This window comes from Antechinus flavipes, chromosome 6, assembly GCF_016432865.1.
Source record: "Antechinus flavipes isolate AdamAnt ecotype Samford, QLD, Australia chromosome 6, AdamAnt_v2, whole genome shotgun sequence".
Lineage (NCBI taxonomy): Eukaryota > Metazoa > Chordata > Mammalia > Dasyuromorphia > Dasyuridae > Antechinus > Antechinus flavipes.
The window spans coordinates 28,514,983-28,532,375 of NC_067403.1; the positions used below are offsets into that span (position 1 = coordinate 28,514,983).

Genomic DNA, 17,393 nt, shown 5'->3' on the forward strand with positions numbered 1-17,393 from the left:
AGTTCTATAACAGCTTAGTTTTTAAAATATGATGCTGTTTGGATTTCAGCCTGAAAACTCTTGTTTGCCTTGTAAGCTTAGCAGTTTGGAAGGAAGCTCTGTTGAGACTAAATCTCATTGTTCAGGTTATCTTTACTATGGCTAAAACCAGCCACAAATACCTAAGTCTGCTGAGGACAAATACGGATTTATAAAATAAAGACAGAGAATTTCTTGAATTCTTACTAAAAAGCCTGAATATCAATAGTGATTCCAAACATAGAACAGAGAAGCCTCTATTAAGATCATCAGTTCTACTTCTCAGGAGCTTTGTCTCTCTCTGGCTCTATGTGTGTGTGTATGGTTAGATACAGATATATAGAGATAATTTCCCAATATTAAATGTTGAACTTCAGAACCAATCAGAACTGGTCCTGGATTCTTCAGAATCTCACACTGGAAGTTTAACATGAAATAACAATAACAATAATATACTACTTATGTATACAGCTTTAAAGCAGTATGTCAATTCTCAGATTCTGTATAGTGGGACATGGCAAGCTGTCTCCCTCACAAAGCCTATCATGATAACTTTAGTCAATGATTCCTTCCCTCTTTCACTGCCCAAATCTCCATTTATTATCTGTGCCATACATTTGACATCTTCTTATTTTGTTTTTCATTTCAATGCTTTACTATAGGCAGTTTCAGACCATTTAATTGATCAAATATTATTTGATGAGACATTTTTAGCTCTACTTGGGAAGCTTGGGGTTCAAATTCTGCCTCAGACATATAAATCTACACAAGACATTTAACTTCTCTGGGTCTCAGTTTCCTCATTTGTAAATTGAGGAGTTAGACTTGATGAGACATTTTTAGCTCTACTTGGGAAACCTGGGGTTCAAAATCTGCTTCAGACATTATGTAAATCTACACAAGTCATTTAACTTCTCTGGGTCTCAGTTTCCTCATTTGTAAAATGAGGAATTAGATTTGATGAGACATTTTTAGCTTTACTTGGGAAACCTGGGGTTCAAAATCTGCTTCAGACATTATGTAAATCTACACAAGTCATTTAACTTCTCTGGGTCTCAGTTTCCTCATTTGTAAAATAAGGAGTTAGACTTGATGAAAGACATTTCTAGGTCTAAAGAGAGGAAACTCTCTTAACGTCAGTTTCCTTATCTATAAAATAGGGAATAATAGCACCTACTTCATAGAGTAACTGAAAGGCTCAAATAAGATAGTACAGGTAAAGCACTTAGCAAATATTAAAGCTATTATACATATCATATAAATTATTATATTATTCCCTAATTTGTTTAGTGAATTTGAATACTATCTTCCCAACAATATTTTAAAATCCCTAATGTCAAAGAAAACTATTTTAGCCAAATTCAAATAGAAAAAAAGAGAAACTCAGTCATACCTAAGAGTCCTGTTGCCTACATATTGACTTAGAAAAATACATAGTAACATTATCTATATTCTATTGTATTTGTGTTTACTTCATTAAATATTTCCCAATTACATTTTAATTTTGTTCCAATCCCACTGAGTGTTTGATTCATTTGCTATAAGTGACTCACATTGTCTAGTATTATTACAGGAAGGGTTCGATGAATAATACTCTTTGAATGATTAAAGAAAGGACAGAAGGAAATAGTCATTTATTAAGCATTTACTATGTGCTAAGCTTTTTACAAATGTTATTTCTTTTTATTATTATTATTATTATAGCTTTTTATTTACAAGATATATGCATGGGTAATTTTTCAGCATTGACAATTGTCAAACCTTTTGTTCCAATTTTTCCCCTCTTTCCCTCCACCCCCTCCCCCAGATGCCAGGTTGACCAATACAAATGTTATTACTTTATTGTATTCCCTAACAGAGGCGGTTAGATGGCACCATAGTACACGGAAAGTTGGGCCCGAAGTCAGGAAGACCTGAATTCAAATTCTAACACTAGCTATGTGACTCTGGATAAGTCACTTACCTGTATTTCCCTCAGTTTCCAACACAGTATAATGAGAATAATAATAGCATGGGGCAGGATAGTTGTGAGGAATAAATAAGATCATGTAGGTAAAGTGTTTAGCACAGTGGCTGGCACACGGTTGGTACTTAATAAGTAATTGATTTGATTGTGGCTTGACAAGAATATCCGTGTAATTCTTTCATTAAATAAGATTCACCTTCACGCTTCTGGCTTCAAAGGAGGTGTGGGCAGAAATTGTAGACTTCAGTCAATGCAGGATTCCCCATGAAAATTCCCTCCCCTTTCCATGTCGCTAATACAGCCAATGAAGGGATATTCCATAAACAAATTTATTGACGTAGTGCTACAATAAGTTCTAATAATACTTTCTTCTTATCAGGCTCACGCCAAAGTCTGGCATAACTACAATACAAACTTTCGGCCACATCAGAAAGGTTTGTTATCGATCACCTTGGGATCCCATTGGATTGTACCAAACAAATCCGAAAACAATCTGGATGTCCTTAAGTGCCAACAATCCATGACTTCTGTGATGGGATGGTTTGCCAACCCTATCCATGGGAATGGAGACTATCCAAAAATAATGAAGAAATTACTTCCACTTCTCCCTCAGTTCTCTGAAGCTGAGAAAACTCAAGTGAGGGGAACAGCTGATTTTTTTGCCTTTTCCTTTGGACCCAATAATTTCAAACCTCCAAGCACCATGTCAAAAATGGGACAAAATGTATCGCTCAATTTAAGAGAAGTACTAAAGTGGATTAAACTGGAATACAACAACCCAGAGATCCTCATAACTGAGAATGGCTGGTTCACAGACAATCACGTGAAAACAGAAGACACAACAGCAATCTACATGATGAAGAATTTCCTTAATAAAGTTCTTCAAGGTAGGCTGAACATCAGCTCCAAATTTCTTAAATGTTAACATCATGGGTACTTAAAGAATTTGGAGGTTGGGATACTTTTTTCCCCAAAAGTGACAATAAGTTCGTTATTGAGAAGTTGATTTGGATATACTATGACAAAGATTGAAATAGGACACATAGCAACAAATATTAACAAATATTTGCTGAGTTGAGTTGATGCTAGAAAAACATCCAAGAAGGCAGGATTTTACAATTTCTTATTTCATTATTACAAATTAATAAAACATATTTGAAAAATGGGCAGCATGCCATAGTGGATCAGAAAACCTGAGTTAGACTCTTCATCCCTTCACTTATTGGCTATGTGACTCCTGAGCAAGTTATTTGATCTTGGATTTCTCATTTGTTAAATGGGCATAATAATGCTTGCATTAAATTGCCTGCATCATAGGGTTATTGTTAGGAAAGAGTTTCATAAATTTTTTAAAATTATAAATCCATTTACTCTGATAGGAATCCAAGTAACAGAAAAGGAATGTACAATATACAAAACTGTATGTTTGTCCTTTCCATATAGCCCTAGGGCTCCTGACTCGGACAGTCAACATTTATTTAATAAATGCCTGTTATGTCCTAGGCCCAGAGTCAAATTCCAAGAATATGAAGGGGAAAAAACAGGCAAGAACAATCTCTGCCCTCAAGGAGCTTACAATCTACTGGTGGAGATAAGATGCAAAAAGCTATGTATAAACAAAATAAATGCAAGATAAATCGTAGATAATCTTGAACAAATCAATATGATGGTTGTAGCCTGATGGTTAATATTTTACTTTTCATTCTCCATCCATCATGTATATAGTGACATATACAGGCTTTTTGTTGTTATTGGTGTTCTTTTTTTTTTTTATGACAGTAATGTGATGAAAGGAAAAACTAGTTTCTAGTTTCCTCAGGAAAGTTGTGTACCAACTTATTCAAATTAATAGAATCTCAGTACAATTTACAAGACCTTAATACTATTTATCACTTGAATTTGGCATACCTTATATATGTTTTAGTGGAATTAGAAAATGTTTTCTGTTACCCTAAAGGAAAAGTCTGTGCCAGGAAGAGAGACATACAGGAGCTTCCAAGTCTCCTTGTAGCATCGATCCTCTGTGCCTGTGGGGATGAGTATTGACAGTCTAGGGCAGTGCCTATTGGATGAACTCACACACACATCTTCTCTAGGAGTGCAAAGGAAGTAGGCAAATTCTTCTCAAGGTCACAATGGATCAAAGGAGCAGATTTTTTAAAGATCTCTATTGAAGTGTTCATCTCCCTGGAGTCTATTTTTTTTTTTTAAAGGGAGAGGGTTGAGAGAATTAAGATATTCCCTAAAAATGTAGATATCTAGCCTCATTCTAACAGACATTATCACTTATTCATAAAGATTTTTCATAGACTTTGCCTCAGAATTGGGAAAACAGTAGATGGTTTGGAGGTGAGAAGTAAAATCCTAACTCTAACACAGACTGCCTATATCACTTAATGGACAAATCTAAACTTAATCTCAGTATCCCCAGTCAAATCTCTGAGGCAAAGAAGTACAGCTCCCTAAGCCAGTTAAATCATAAGTCTGGATAATAATATTATTTCATTCTTACTCAAGCCATTAATGTTGATGAATTATAGCATTTTAGCCCGGAAGAAATCTTATCTAGCTTAGCCCCCTAATTTTGCAAATGAGACCTGCAGAGATTAAGTGATTTGCTCATGCTTACAAATTGCAGATTTGGGGACTACAATGCAGGTCAAAAGTTTTTTTATTATATTACTGCTTCTCTTTCTCACCCTTGTCTCAGGGAGTTTTTCATTGATAAAAATCACACTAACTCTTTCGAGAAGAAATTTTTAGTCAAAACAAGGGTTTGAAAATATCTTTATAAAATAGGGAATATATTAGATATAAGAAATGTATATTTCTTATAAGATATAAGAAAATATGTCCCCTAAATAGACAAAGCACATTTATTCAACAAACATTTATTAAGTACCTACTATAATTAATTCACTGACTTGCCCATTAGTGAAAAATATATATACTCCAGTTCCTGTCATCAAAAAGTTTTCAGTCTAATAGAGAAAATAAGATATTCAGGAAAATAATAATACAATGATATAAAACAATATATAAATAGAAAATAATACATATTTAACTCATTATTTGTCCTTTGTCCTTCATTCTCAGAGAGGACCAACTCACAACAGGAAGGTGATGTCTAGACTTTCAATTGGATGTAATGGAGAGTGGTTTTGTGCAAACTCACAAGCCTCACTTTCTCTTGCAGACACATCTGGGTCCAGTGACCAGACTTAGATACCAAGGACTGGAGATGTCCCAGGATGCAGTGGGAGACCTTGACCTTTCCCAGGTCTCCACTTGTCTGAGGCAACACCCATTTAATGATTAAGGCTAAATAAGAGATGAGGCCCCAAAATGACCTCTTATCTATTCAAAGTAAAAATCTTTCTGAATGGGGAAGACCCTCGGGGTTTCTGGCCAGAACAGAAACAATTGCTATTTACACTCACTCTATGCCATCAAAACCTGAAAAATGACCCAGGGAGGCTTGGACTGGAACCCAGTGTTGGCCAAACAGTGAGAACCAGAGTCATTTAAGACAAGATCAAGTAGCTTCATTCAAATTCCAATGACTTTTATCAAAGACTGGTTTTCTAGTGGTGTATTTCAAGAAATCATAAATCAAAATACATGAGGCAAAAATTGTCCATTTTTTCTTTTTAAATGATAGAATAAATAAGTAGAGAAGAGAAAAAAAATCTAGCTCATAAATCCTCAGATACTTTGCAAGGTTTATCATTAGGCAAGGATAACATACAAAGATTGGTGACATGTTTTGGATAAAAAGAACTGTGATTTTTTGGAAGTGATTATTGCTCTGAAAATTAGGTATGTCAAGCAATGCCCCATATCATAATAGACACTGTTAATGAATTTTCACACCTTAGACAAATGTGAGACCTTTAAAACAAATTAGTGCCTTCCCTCTATTGATTATCTCCAATTTATCAAAGTAGATTTTGTTTATACATAGTTGTTTGTATTGCCTCCCCCATTAGAGTGTAAGCTCCTTGAGGGAAGTTCCTCTTTTGCCTTTCCTTGTATCTTTAACACTGGGCACAATGCCTGGCACCTATTAGTCCTCTAACTTATGTTTACTTTAATACATGTTTATTGACTGATGAGAGGGCACCCAAATCAATTCCAATTTCTTTTTTTCCCCTGCAGCAATAAAACATGATGAAATAAGGGTGTTCGGTTACACAGCCTGGTCTCTGCTGGACGGCTTCGAGTGGCAAGATGCTTATACCACCAGACGGGGCCTATTTTATGTGGACTTCAGAAGCAAACAGAAGGAGAGAAAGCCCAAGTCCTCTGCACACTACTACAAACAAATCATAAAGGACAATGGATTCCTCTTCAAAGAGTCCACACCTGATGTGCAGGGGCAGTTCCCCTGTGACTTTTCCTGGGGCATTACTGAATCTGTTCTGAAGGTAAGCCGCCATGGATCAGTGAGGGGGGTCCCCGCCATGGAGCAGTGAGGGGGGTTCCCCGCCATGGATCAGTGAGGAGGGTTCCCAGCCATGGCTCAGTGAGGGGGGTTCCCTGCCATGGATCAGTGAGGGGGGTTCCCCGCTATGGATCAGTGAGGGGGGTTCCCCGCCATGGATCAGTGAGGGGGTTCCCCACCCGTGGATCAGTGAGGGGGGGTTCCCCATCGTGGATCAGTGAGAAGGATTCCATGTCATGGATCAGTGAGGGGGGTTCCCCGTCATGGATCAATGAGAAGGATTCCATGTCATGGATCAGTGAGGGGGGTTCCCACCATGGAACAGTGAGGGGAGTTCCCCGCCATGGAGCAGTGAGGGGGGTTCCCCATCGTGGATCAGTGAGAAGGATTCCATGTCATGGATCAGTGAGGGGGGTTCCCCGCCATGAATCAGAGGGGGGTTCCCCGCCGTGGATCAGTGAGGGGGGTTCCCCGTCATGGATCAATGAGAAGGATTCCATGTCATGGATCAGTGAGGGGGGTTCCCACCATGGAACAGTGAGGGGAGTTCCCCGCCATGGAGCAGTGAGGGGGGTTCCCCGTTGTGGATCAATGAGAAGGATTCCATGTCATGGATCAGTGAGGGGGGTTCCCCGCCATGGATCAGAAGGGGGTTCCCCGCCGTGGATCAGTGAGGGGGGTTCCCCGTCGTGGATCAGTGAGGGGGGTTCCCCGTCGTGGATCAGTGAGGGGGGTTCCCCGTGGTGGATCAGTGAGGGGGGTTCCCCGCCATGGATCAGTGAGGGGGATTCCCCGTCATGGATCAATGAGAAGGATTCCCCGCCGTGGATCAGTGAGGGGGGTTCCCCGCCGTGGATCAGTGAGGGGGATTTCCCGCCGTGGATCAGTGAGGGGGGTTCCCGCCGTGGATCAGTGAGCCGGGTTTCTTGCCAGCGATCAGTGAGAGGGGCTCCCAGCGAAAAGGAGTGGGCGGAAGATGGGTTGACCTTGTCAGGGAGACCCCGTGGCTGGGTTTAGAGCGGGCAGCGATTGGAGAATTCTGCTCCTTCCTCCCCGGCACATCCCTCCCCAGCTCCAACTGCTGGGGATGATAAGGATTATGAGGTTCCGGCAAGTGATTCAAGTGACAGCCGGGTCAGTTCTTATTCTTGGGGCAGTTGTCAGGGATCGCAGCCACAGCTCCGTCACCTGAAGGCCTCAGCCGGCCGTTTTCTCCTTCTCTCGCGGGTAAGCCGAGGGGCCGATCTTTAAGGCCATTCTTGGGCGGGCAGCCGCGAGCGTCACACGGTTAGGATGAGCCGCTGGCCCAGGGCTGTTAGGGATCTCTCTCGATCCTTAACCCCAACCTCTCGGCTCTCTCCCTTCTCGCGCACCTGTCTCAGCGGCGGTTAGACAGCTGGAATGGGCGGGGCCGCGGAATAGGGCGGGGCCGCATCCCATAAGCTCCGCCCAGATCCAGGCGCCCCCCTCACACACTAAGGATAGCGGCCGGGAGAAAGAGAGAGATCTGAAGGAGCCGGGTTGTAGCTTGTTCAGCCAAGGGCAGTTTGCCGCCTGATTGGGGGGGGAGGGGGTGGAGGAGGAGGAGGACGCTACACGCGCATCAATCCCAGTTTCTGGCAATGAGGCCACTTTGGAACTTTTCAGGAAGGGGAGCGCACCAAGGCGCCCCCTAGCGGCCGAAGAGGCCCCCAAACCAGCTTTGTTTGGACAAATGAAAATGTCATTGGGAAATAGTAAATAAAATCTTAACAATACATCGGACGTGGAAGTCAGCACACTTTAAAACCAAGTCAGAATGCAGCCCGCGGGGAGCCTTTCGTACAAAGCCGGGGCCGCGTCTCTCCTTGAAACTGCCAGCGCCGTTGTAAAGCCTCAGGGGTGATGTGGTTCATTTGAATTTTCCCAAACCTGGGATGCTGAGCACCACTATGACCCCGGGCAATCCGTCTACCTCCCGTGGGCCCGGGACATCACCTGTCAAGTTATGGCCTCTAAGTCCCTTACTCCAACGCAGCTTTTTCCCGCTAGATATTCTGTTAGCAGTCAGTCCCCACAGCTCATCCATTCAGGGTTACGGGAAGCAAGGTTCTATCCTAAATCTGGGGGACACCCAGTCCCAGAATTCAAGGAACTTATTGACGTTGAGTGGGAGGGGGACAAGATGTCCCCACAGGAATAAAGGGCAAGCACGGATAATAGGGGAGCTGGGAGGAGAATCGGCTAAGTCTGGAGTGTTTGGGAAAGGTTCGTGGAAATGATTCCGTACATCCTTTAGCATGGATAGGATTTGCAAAGGGAAAATATTCCGGGGAGGGAGTCGTGGCAAAATGAAGGCGATTATGAGTGGGAGGCAGGAATAAGCAACAGGGATGGGGTTCATGTAAGAAAACAGGAGATGAGTTTGCTGGAGAATGCCTTGTAGTGATTGTCTAAAGAGACTCCAAGTCATCTCACACTGAAGAGTCCTTAAAGGTGTCTGAACTAAAACCACTATGAAAACAGTGTTTTAAGATGAACACAGCATCTCCTCTGGATCCTTCCCTCCTTCATTCACTGTTTCATCATCCAGCTTCACTGATGAGGTTGTGATCAGTGTGTGTCTCCTTTAATTCTGTGCTAAATCCCTTGGCTATGTACAAGGACAATCTCTTCAATGGGCAAATGATGATTTTTGAAAAATTCTCAAAGTCAACAGTCTTTTTTCAGGGTGGTTTAAATGTAGGGCTGTCTGAGGAAAGGGAGATGAGGAAAGTAATGGGTAAGGGACTTCTAGTGACCCGTTTCCAATATTGCTTTCATAAACTTTCAAATAGCATTGAACCTGGCCGTGATCCAGGCTAGAAATTGACTTAAATAGTTATGTACACACAAATTTAGGCTAATGTATACCTAAATAATCAATGTTCTTGGACTTTAATGTCCTAAATAACTATTTGACAGATGGCAAATGTGAAAGCTCATAATCAAATCATGGAAGTGGGGTGTGCATGAGGGAGGTGTTTACTGAAAAGTTAATTGTCATTTAACCCAGGTACATTTAATTCTACTTGTGGATGTGGGTGTGGGGAGGACACATGAGGAATTGTGTTCTAATTAGCACCAAATTTGGGAACTGTTTCTCCTAAGCCATGTTCTGATGGGTTTAATTGTTTTAAGCCGGAGCTTGAGTAACAGCTTCTCTAGCCAGGAAAGTGTCAGATTAGCAAAAGGTCGATGGGGTCCTGAGTTCTAAAAGTTCTGCTTTGCCTGATGACGTGCCTGCCCACAAGTAGCTGCAGGTGTCTCGACTGTAGAGAAATGAGTTAAAATCTGCTGTTTCCTTTGTTGTGGGGAGAACAATGACAAGTTACAGTTTACTTGGAGGAGAGGAGCTGAAAGGGGGCTTTGGTCACTATCTCTGGAGCTGAGCCCCTTGGGAGACCAACTCTGTGTTGTGTTTTAGCCAAAAGTGGCAAGGAAAATTCATTGTAACATACAAATAGTAGAGACAAGGTAGCTTAATGAACAGACTGCTCTTTTGGAGCCAGGAAGAAGTGGCTCCCAATCCCTCTTCTGAGATAACTAATGCTCCTAACAAATCTCTTAAGACAGAGTGGCTGACTGAAGTTCCCTGAATCAATGGAATCGCAAGTCAGTTTCTATCCCTATTCCTAGAAACATTTCTTCTTTAGAGAGGTGCCAAACAACAAAGTTTCCCGAGCTAATTGGAATGCTATCCCTCCCAAGAAATTTCCACCCATGTTTTGTAGTAACTCTAAGATAAAAGACAAGACTACAGCAAAGTTAAAAAGGAAAAAAAAAAAAAAAAGCAGTTTAACTTGAATGTGTCCTAATTTACTTAAATAGAGCAATAGTAATGTTAATGCTGATACTTCAGAGAAATATCTTCCAAAAACCAATTACACCCTGTTTATCCTTTCAATCAGATTCAAGATGAAGAAAGAGATATTTTTCTTGCTCAAATTAAATAGACATTTCTACTAGTCATAAAAAGATTGCTTCAGTTTTAGGAATCCAGACCCTCCCTCAAACGGATTAAGACTTCTACTCAAGAAAGACTGATTAAATTAAGTCCGATTTAAGTGAGACAAAGACTACTAGGGCACTGTCATAATACTATCCTATCTCATAACTTTAAAAGAAAAATACACACATCCCCACCCAGGCCCAAAAAAAGAGATCTTAAATAAAACCGATTACAAAGCTCTGAGAAGAACTTGGGCAAGCAGGCAGAGAGGGAGAATTTTCAGCTGCTCAAGGGAGAGTGGGAAAAAGGTGGGGTAAGTTTCTAGAAACTTCATCTGTAGACACAATAAGGACGTTTGGAAAACCCGAGCAAGTTCTTGATTCTGTGGCTGTTGCTCACCATTGCTCGGTCTGTGGTTTCTGGCAGCTTCAGGCAATCTCCAAATTCGGCCAGCTTTCCCTCGCAAAGGATCACTGGTATGTCAAGTAGCTCAGAGCCTCAGAGATCCTTCTAAAAAGCAGTTTGGTGTGCAACTCCATTGTCTTACTCCCCTGTGAAGAAGGGAAGCGCTAGTATATAGTATAGTCATCATAGAGCCCAGGTTCAGATAACATAGCTGGGACCTTAGTGCTACAAAATCATAATAGGGCTTTAGGGCTTACAGAACATTGTACATGATTACAGAACATTTTACAGATGGGGAAACTGAAGCAGAGAGAGGTTAAGTGTGCTTAAGTGATAGCAGTTGCCAGTTCCAGGCTGCATTTGAACTCAGGCCATCCTAACTTGAATCAGCACTAGATCCACTGTGCCAAGGCTATTGCCATAGTTGCCTCTGGAAGCATTTCCACACCTTTACCTATATTGAATTCTTTGGGATTAACCAATTTCACATTTTCATCCTGTGGTAGCTTTCTAAGGTTAGTTGTTTGTTTTTAAAATTTTTAACAACTTTAAAATCAGGGCAAAAAGCCAAATTGCCTGATTTTGCCTTAGCCTGGATCACAGCAACCTTAACCAAGACAAGTAAAAATGGAAAAAGACATTTGAGAATGAGGAGAGTGTAACTTAGGAACAGCTCTTCGGTAATTTCTAGGGGAAACAACAGTTTTGTTTCCCAAATCAGATCCAGGAAGTGGTTCCATGCCCACATTTTCTGGATGTCAAAGATCTTGCTATCCGTCTCCTAACGGTGAGATGATGGATCAGAGTGCAAGCTGATACATCTATTTTTTGGATATGGCCAGGGAAAGTGTTTCTTTTGCTTGACTATGTATACTTGTTAAAAGAGTTTTATTTTTCTTTCTTTCTTTTTTCAGTTGGGGAGATGGAGATTAAAGACTTGTTAATTAAAAAAAAAGTAATAAAAAATAATAAAGAAAAAAGAAAATGTTAAGAACTTAGATTCACTTCTACTGGTCTCATCATGGAGATGAGAAAAGCATATTTTCCTTTTCAGGTTTCAGTTAGAAAAACAAAGGCGTGGCCTTTTCCTTCTAGGATTATGAAAGAATGTCTTTGTCCATCCAAGCTTCTTTGCCTCATCTGAATGTGTTTCTTGCATTTCACAGGCCGAGTCAGTAGCTTCTTCACCCCAGTTCAAAGACCCTCATTTATACTCCTGGAACGTCTCTGGCAACGGAATGCTACATCGAGTAGAAGGGGTGACCATAAAAACAAGAGATGCTCAATGCACAGATTTTGTCAGCATCAAAAACCAACTTAAATTGTTGGCCAAAATGAAAGTCACCCACTACAGGTTTGCCCTGGACTGGTCCTTAATTCTGCCCAATGGAGACATGTCGGAAGTTAACCAGCAAGTCCTCAGGTACTACCGATGTGTGGTCAGCGAGGTGCTGAAACTCAACATTTCCTCCATGGTCACCTTGTACTATCCGACGCACGCTTCCTTGGGCCTGCCCGCCCCTTTGCTCCAGAGCGGGGGATGGCTGAACCGGTCGACCGTTCATGCATTTCGGGACTACGCAAATCTGTGTTTTCAGGAACTCGGGGATCTGGTCAAACTCTGGATCACCATCAATGAACCCAACCGGCTGAGCGACATCTACAACAGCAGCAGCAGTGACACGTACCAGGCGGCGCACAACCTGCTGATCGCCCACGCCCTGGTCTGGCACGTCTACGACAGCCGGTACCGACCCTCCCAGCGCGGGGCAGTCTCTCTGTCTCTGCACGCAGACTGGGCCGAACCTGCCAATCCTTTCGCCGACTCCCACCTGAAAGCAGCCGAGCGCTTTCTCCAGTTTGAGATCGCGTGGTTTGCAGAGCCCATTTTCAAGACGGGAGACTACCCCAAAGCCATGAAGGAGTACATCGCCTTCAAGAACAAGGAGGGGCTCTCCAGTTCCGTGCTGCCCCACTTCACGGCCGAGGAAAGGAAGCTCATCAAGGGCTCGGCCGACTTCTGCGCGCTCAATCACTTCACCACGAGATTTGTCATCCACAAGCAGCAGAACGGCAGCCAGTATAACTTTGACCGAGATGTTCAGTTTCTCCAGGACATCACCTGCCTCAGCTCCCCAAGCCGCCAGGCAGTGATGCCATGGGGAGAGCGAAAGATTCTCAAGTGGATCCAGAAAAATTACGGTGACGTGGACGTCTACATCACATCCAGCGGGATCGACGACCAGTCCCTGGACAACGATGAGCTCCGAAAATACTACTTGGAAAAATACATCCAGGAAGCTTTAAAAGGTAATCCCATAAAGCAATCCCCGGGGAAAAGAGCAGAATGTTCTGGTTTGAGTGAAGGATCCAAGAAGCAGGTCCTTAGCCAACAATGGCTAAAAGAGGGAGCAGGGAGGAAAGGAAGAAGATGGTTGTAAGAAATCCTAGGCCCACCAGAATAGGAAGGACTTAGCAACTCACATTCACTTTGAGCATTTCACATGTGTTACACACATCTGTTGAGCCCCCCCCAACAACTTCATGGATGTTATTACACCCAATTTAAAGGTAAGTAAAATTTAGAATAAGAAAGCAAACTTGCCCATGATTGTATAATAAGTCAGTGGCGGAACCACAACTAGAATCCAAGTTCTTTCGTTCCAAAGGCATTACTATAAACCAGAATTCCTAGAAGCGGTGACCATAGTGTGCAGAGCACTGGACCTGAGTTCTAATCTGACCTCAGACATTTACCAATAAATTTACCAATAAAGACCTTGGCCAAGTCACTTAGCTCTGCCTCAGTTTCCACATCTGTAAAATGGGCTGGAGAAGGAAACAGCAGATCACTTCAGTATCTTAGCCAAGAAAATCCCAGATGGGGCCATGAAGAGTTGCACACGATTAAAAAAACAATCAACAATAAGGTCACTCTTGAAAAATCAGCTGCAGTAGAATGATGAGATCAGAAACCAAATAGTAAGAGATTACAAGAAAGAGAAGAGAGGGAGTGGAGGCATCTATTAAGAACAGCATTTTTTTTTCTTTAAAAAAAAAAAATTATCACAGCCTTTTATTTTTCAAAATAAAGAACAGCATTTTCTAGGGCTTTAGCTATAAAGAGTAGAGATCTTGGAGGAGAGTTCCAGGAACACAAGAACAGAACAACACGGTCCTGACCCTCTTCAACTGTCTGCTGTGATCTTGACATCTCCCCTTCCACCTCCAAGGTGTCCGACAATCCCCCGTTCCTAGAATGACCCTTTTCAACTCTGATCCTTAGAAACTCATGCTTCCTCCAGCTCTTTCTCTGGGTCTTCTAGACACCCACTAAAGGGAAGCTTTTCCCAATTTCTGTCTTTAGTGTTCTTTTCTTGCTCAAATTATCAAGTTTGCTTTCTGTGATATGCTTTGTCCCTCAAAACAATACATGCTCCTTGAGGAGGTGGAGCAATTTTTCATTGTCTTTGTAATCCTATGGCCTAACCCAATACCTTGCATACAACAGCAACTAAACAAAGGCCTATCTAGCTGAAGTTTGTACTCGACAGGGCAGGTATGACTGTATTGAGTATGTATGACTAAAGGTAAAAGAGAAAAAAGAAAATCTGCGGGCAAGATCAATTCCCTCTGGTGGTTAGGGATTCCATTTTTTAAAAAAATGATCTTATCGCCTAGAAATCAGAAGTTTTAGAGAGGATGCTGATATACCAGAGTCCCTAAAGAGGTGGGCAACCAAGAGACCAAGAGACCTAAAGACCATATTGTAGTAAGGAAAACTGTCCAAGCCATTATAGCTATCTAAAGGGATATTGGTCAGTCTAAAAGGGCACATAGTAAAAGCCCCATTACTACAGGTCCTCAAGCAGCACCACCCAGTTAAGAACATTTTGGTGATATCGGTTCAGGTATAAATCGGACCAGGTAATCTCTGAGGTCTCTCCTAATTCTGATATTCTGTGATTTTATGGAGCAGAATAAATAGATTTAGAGCAAGAAGGGACTTCAGAAACTGTCTAGTCCAGCACCTGATTTTCAATTGAAAAACTTCCCGACCAAAGTAAAAAGTCTCTAATCTTTCCACCAACAAGAAATCAAGTTACCCTGTCCTATATTCTATGTTGTATTCTGTTTGTTTCCTTTTAATGTATAAAAATCTGTGAAATCTGTGTTTGGGGTCTTGGTACCTACTGAGGGAACCTTGAACCTGTTTATAACACATGATTTGCTAATAAGTTGCATAGCTCAAAACAAACAAAAACCAGAAACTCAGAGAGGTAAAGTGATTTGCCCCAGAAATAATAAGAAACAGAGGAAGTTATGCATCATGGTACCCTAACTCTGGAGAAAGCCTCAGAGCAATAATAATGTTGCTTATCATTTTGTCAAAGAGACACTGGATGAGTCCTTTGGTGAATATGACTAACTTATTTATTGAAAGTACATCTTCTACCCATATAAAATAATCAGTCATCAAGCATTAAGTGCTAGGTCCTGTTTGAGGTGCTGAGGTAAAAACAAAAGCACAAAACTGAATCTATCATCAAGGAAATTTCCATTTTCTGAAGGAAGGGGTTTACATGTTCTATGTATTTTTTGAAGAATGGTTATGATTTACTAACATTCCAAACTTCTCGTTTTCAGCTTACCTAATTGATAAAGTCAAGATAAAAGGCTATTATGCATTTAAATTGACAGAAGAAAAATTTAAACCCAGATTTGGATTCTTCACATCTAATTCAAAAGCAAAGTCCTCAATCCAGTTTTACAACCACCTGATCATCAATAGAGGCTTTCCTTCTGAGCACACCAGTTTGGGATGTGGGGAGAGTCGCCGTGACAAACAGTGCAATTTCTGCTTATTTCTTGAGAAGAAGAAACCACTGATATTCTTTAGTAGTTGTCTCTTTTCCAGCCTGGTCCTACTTTTAACAGTTACCATCTTCCAAAAGAGGAAGAGAAAAAAATATTATAAGGCAAAGAACTTGCAACAACACATTACGATTCCGTTGAAAAAAGGTCATAAGAGTATTCTCGGTTAAACTGGTCTTATTTCTATCTGCCTTCAAAAGGCAGTGAATAAATTCACTCCACTTTCCCCATTCCAAGTAGGTTACAAGTAGGAAAAAGAAATGTTGGGATATTGGTTGTTACCAAGGGAATGACCATGACTTTGCAGGATAGTCCACATTAATTTTCCTATAGGGGTTGATGTCAACAAATTAAGAGTGGTGGGGTTTGAAGATAAAAATCTTCACTCAAGCAGACATTAAACTGTGAAAAGTGCCATGTACCTAGGTGTCTTGTAAATTCTAATAAGTTTCTTTTGGTCACTCTATATTTATATGAATTGATGTGGGTTGCTGGTTACAATATAAGCAGAACCATTAAGATACAAAACTGCCTTCTTAGTTTAATTCTATAGCAAAGATTTTAAATTCTTTCTTCAACCAGAGAAGCAGCAATATATTTTGTTTATAAATCCCACTTTCCACAAGTTACTTTCTCTTTATATCAGAGTACATTTTCTATATGGTTCAAGAAAAGGATTATTAGAAAAAAAATTAAAAGTATGAGACATAAACTGGCTATTCTCGAGATAGTTGCAGGTTAAAATCTTAGTCACAGAATGGGAAGGGACCTAGTCCAATCTGTATTTGAATGAGATCTAGCCGTTGCTTGAAAAGCCCTCAGCCCTCTACCTTCTGAAGCTGCCCAATCAACGTGTGTGAATAGCTCTAATTTTGAGGGACATCAAGGTGAGCTGAAATGTTTCTAGATCTGTTTTCTGGGGACAAACAAAATAAATCTCAGTTCTCCTCTACTTGCAAGCTCTTCAGATACTTCAAGAAAGCTGCTGGTCTATCCTGCCTTCTCTAGGTAGAGCATCCTCCATTTCTTCAACCATTCCCAAAACGGTTAAATCTTAAGGCCTTCCACCATCGTAATGGTGTTGCTCTGGATGCCCTCTAGTTTACTGATATTTTTCTAAACTTTGGTCAAAACAGAACATCTCCTTCATAGTCTTTCCCACTGGAGGAAAAGAGCATAAGAAAACAATGTCAATTATTTGAATCTTACAAAATCCTTCATTTGAATAAATTTATGAGGAATATAAAATGTGTAATGGCATCTTTGGTTACATAGGAGATCCTAAGATTAGGAGTAAGAAGTGCTGGGTTCTGGTCCTACCACTCACTCTTAGATAATTTTAGGCAAGGACCTTAATTTCTTACTTTGACAAATGTTGATACTTAACAATCTTTACAAGTTGAGTAATGACAAAAGATTAAAAAGTATTTTGAAAAGTTAAAAAACAGCATACATATGTAAAGTGTTTTTTAAACGATCTAGGTTAAATAAATTAGATAAATAAGACCAGATTATTAAATTACTCTTTTCCCTGACTAGTTCTAAACCGTTGTTCAAATTTGGCCTCTCTCCAGATATAGACTCTAGGCACAATATCTGAGTTTAGCAAGCTGTTACTTTGGTAGGGCAACTAAAAATATAATTATCTGGATTCAAACCCTATTATTTGACTTTTATCCTAAAAAGCTCACCTCCTAGAAACTAAAATCAGACAG

General features: G+C 40.9%; 1 protein-coding gene across 1 annotated transcript in view; it reads left to right on the forward strand.

The window, feature by feature from the left end:
* Positions 1-16,887, forward strand: part of KLB (klotho beta) — a 33,103-nt gene extending 16,216 nt beyond the window's left edge. The window contains 4 exon segments of the mRNA XM_051964944.1: positions 2,364-2,871; positions 6,143-6,411; positions 11,970-13,113; positions 15,451-16,887. Coding sequence (XP_051820904.1) covers positions 2,364-2,871; positions 6,143-6,411; positions 11,970-13,113; positions 15,451-15,848 — 2,319 coding nt within the window. The 3' untranslated portion in view covers positions 15,849-16,887.
* Positions 16,888-17,393: the final 506 nt, after the last annotated feature.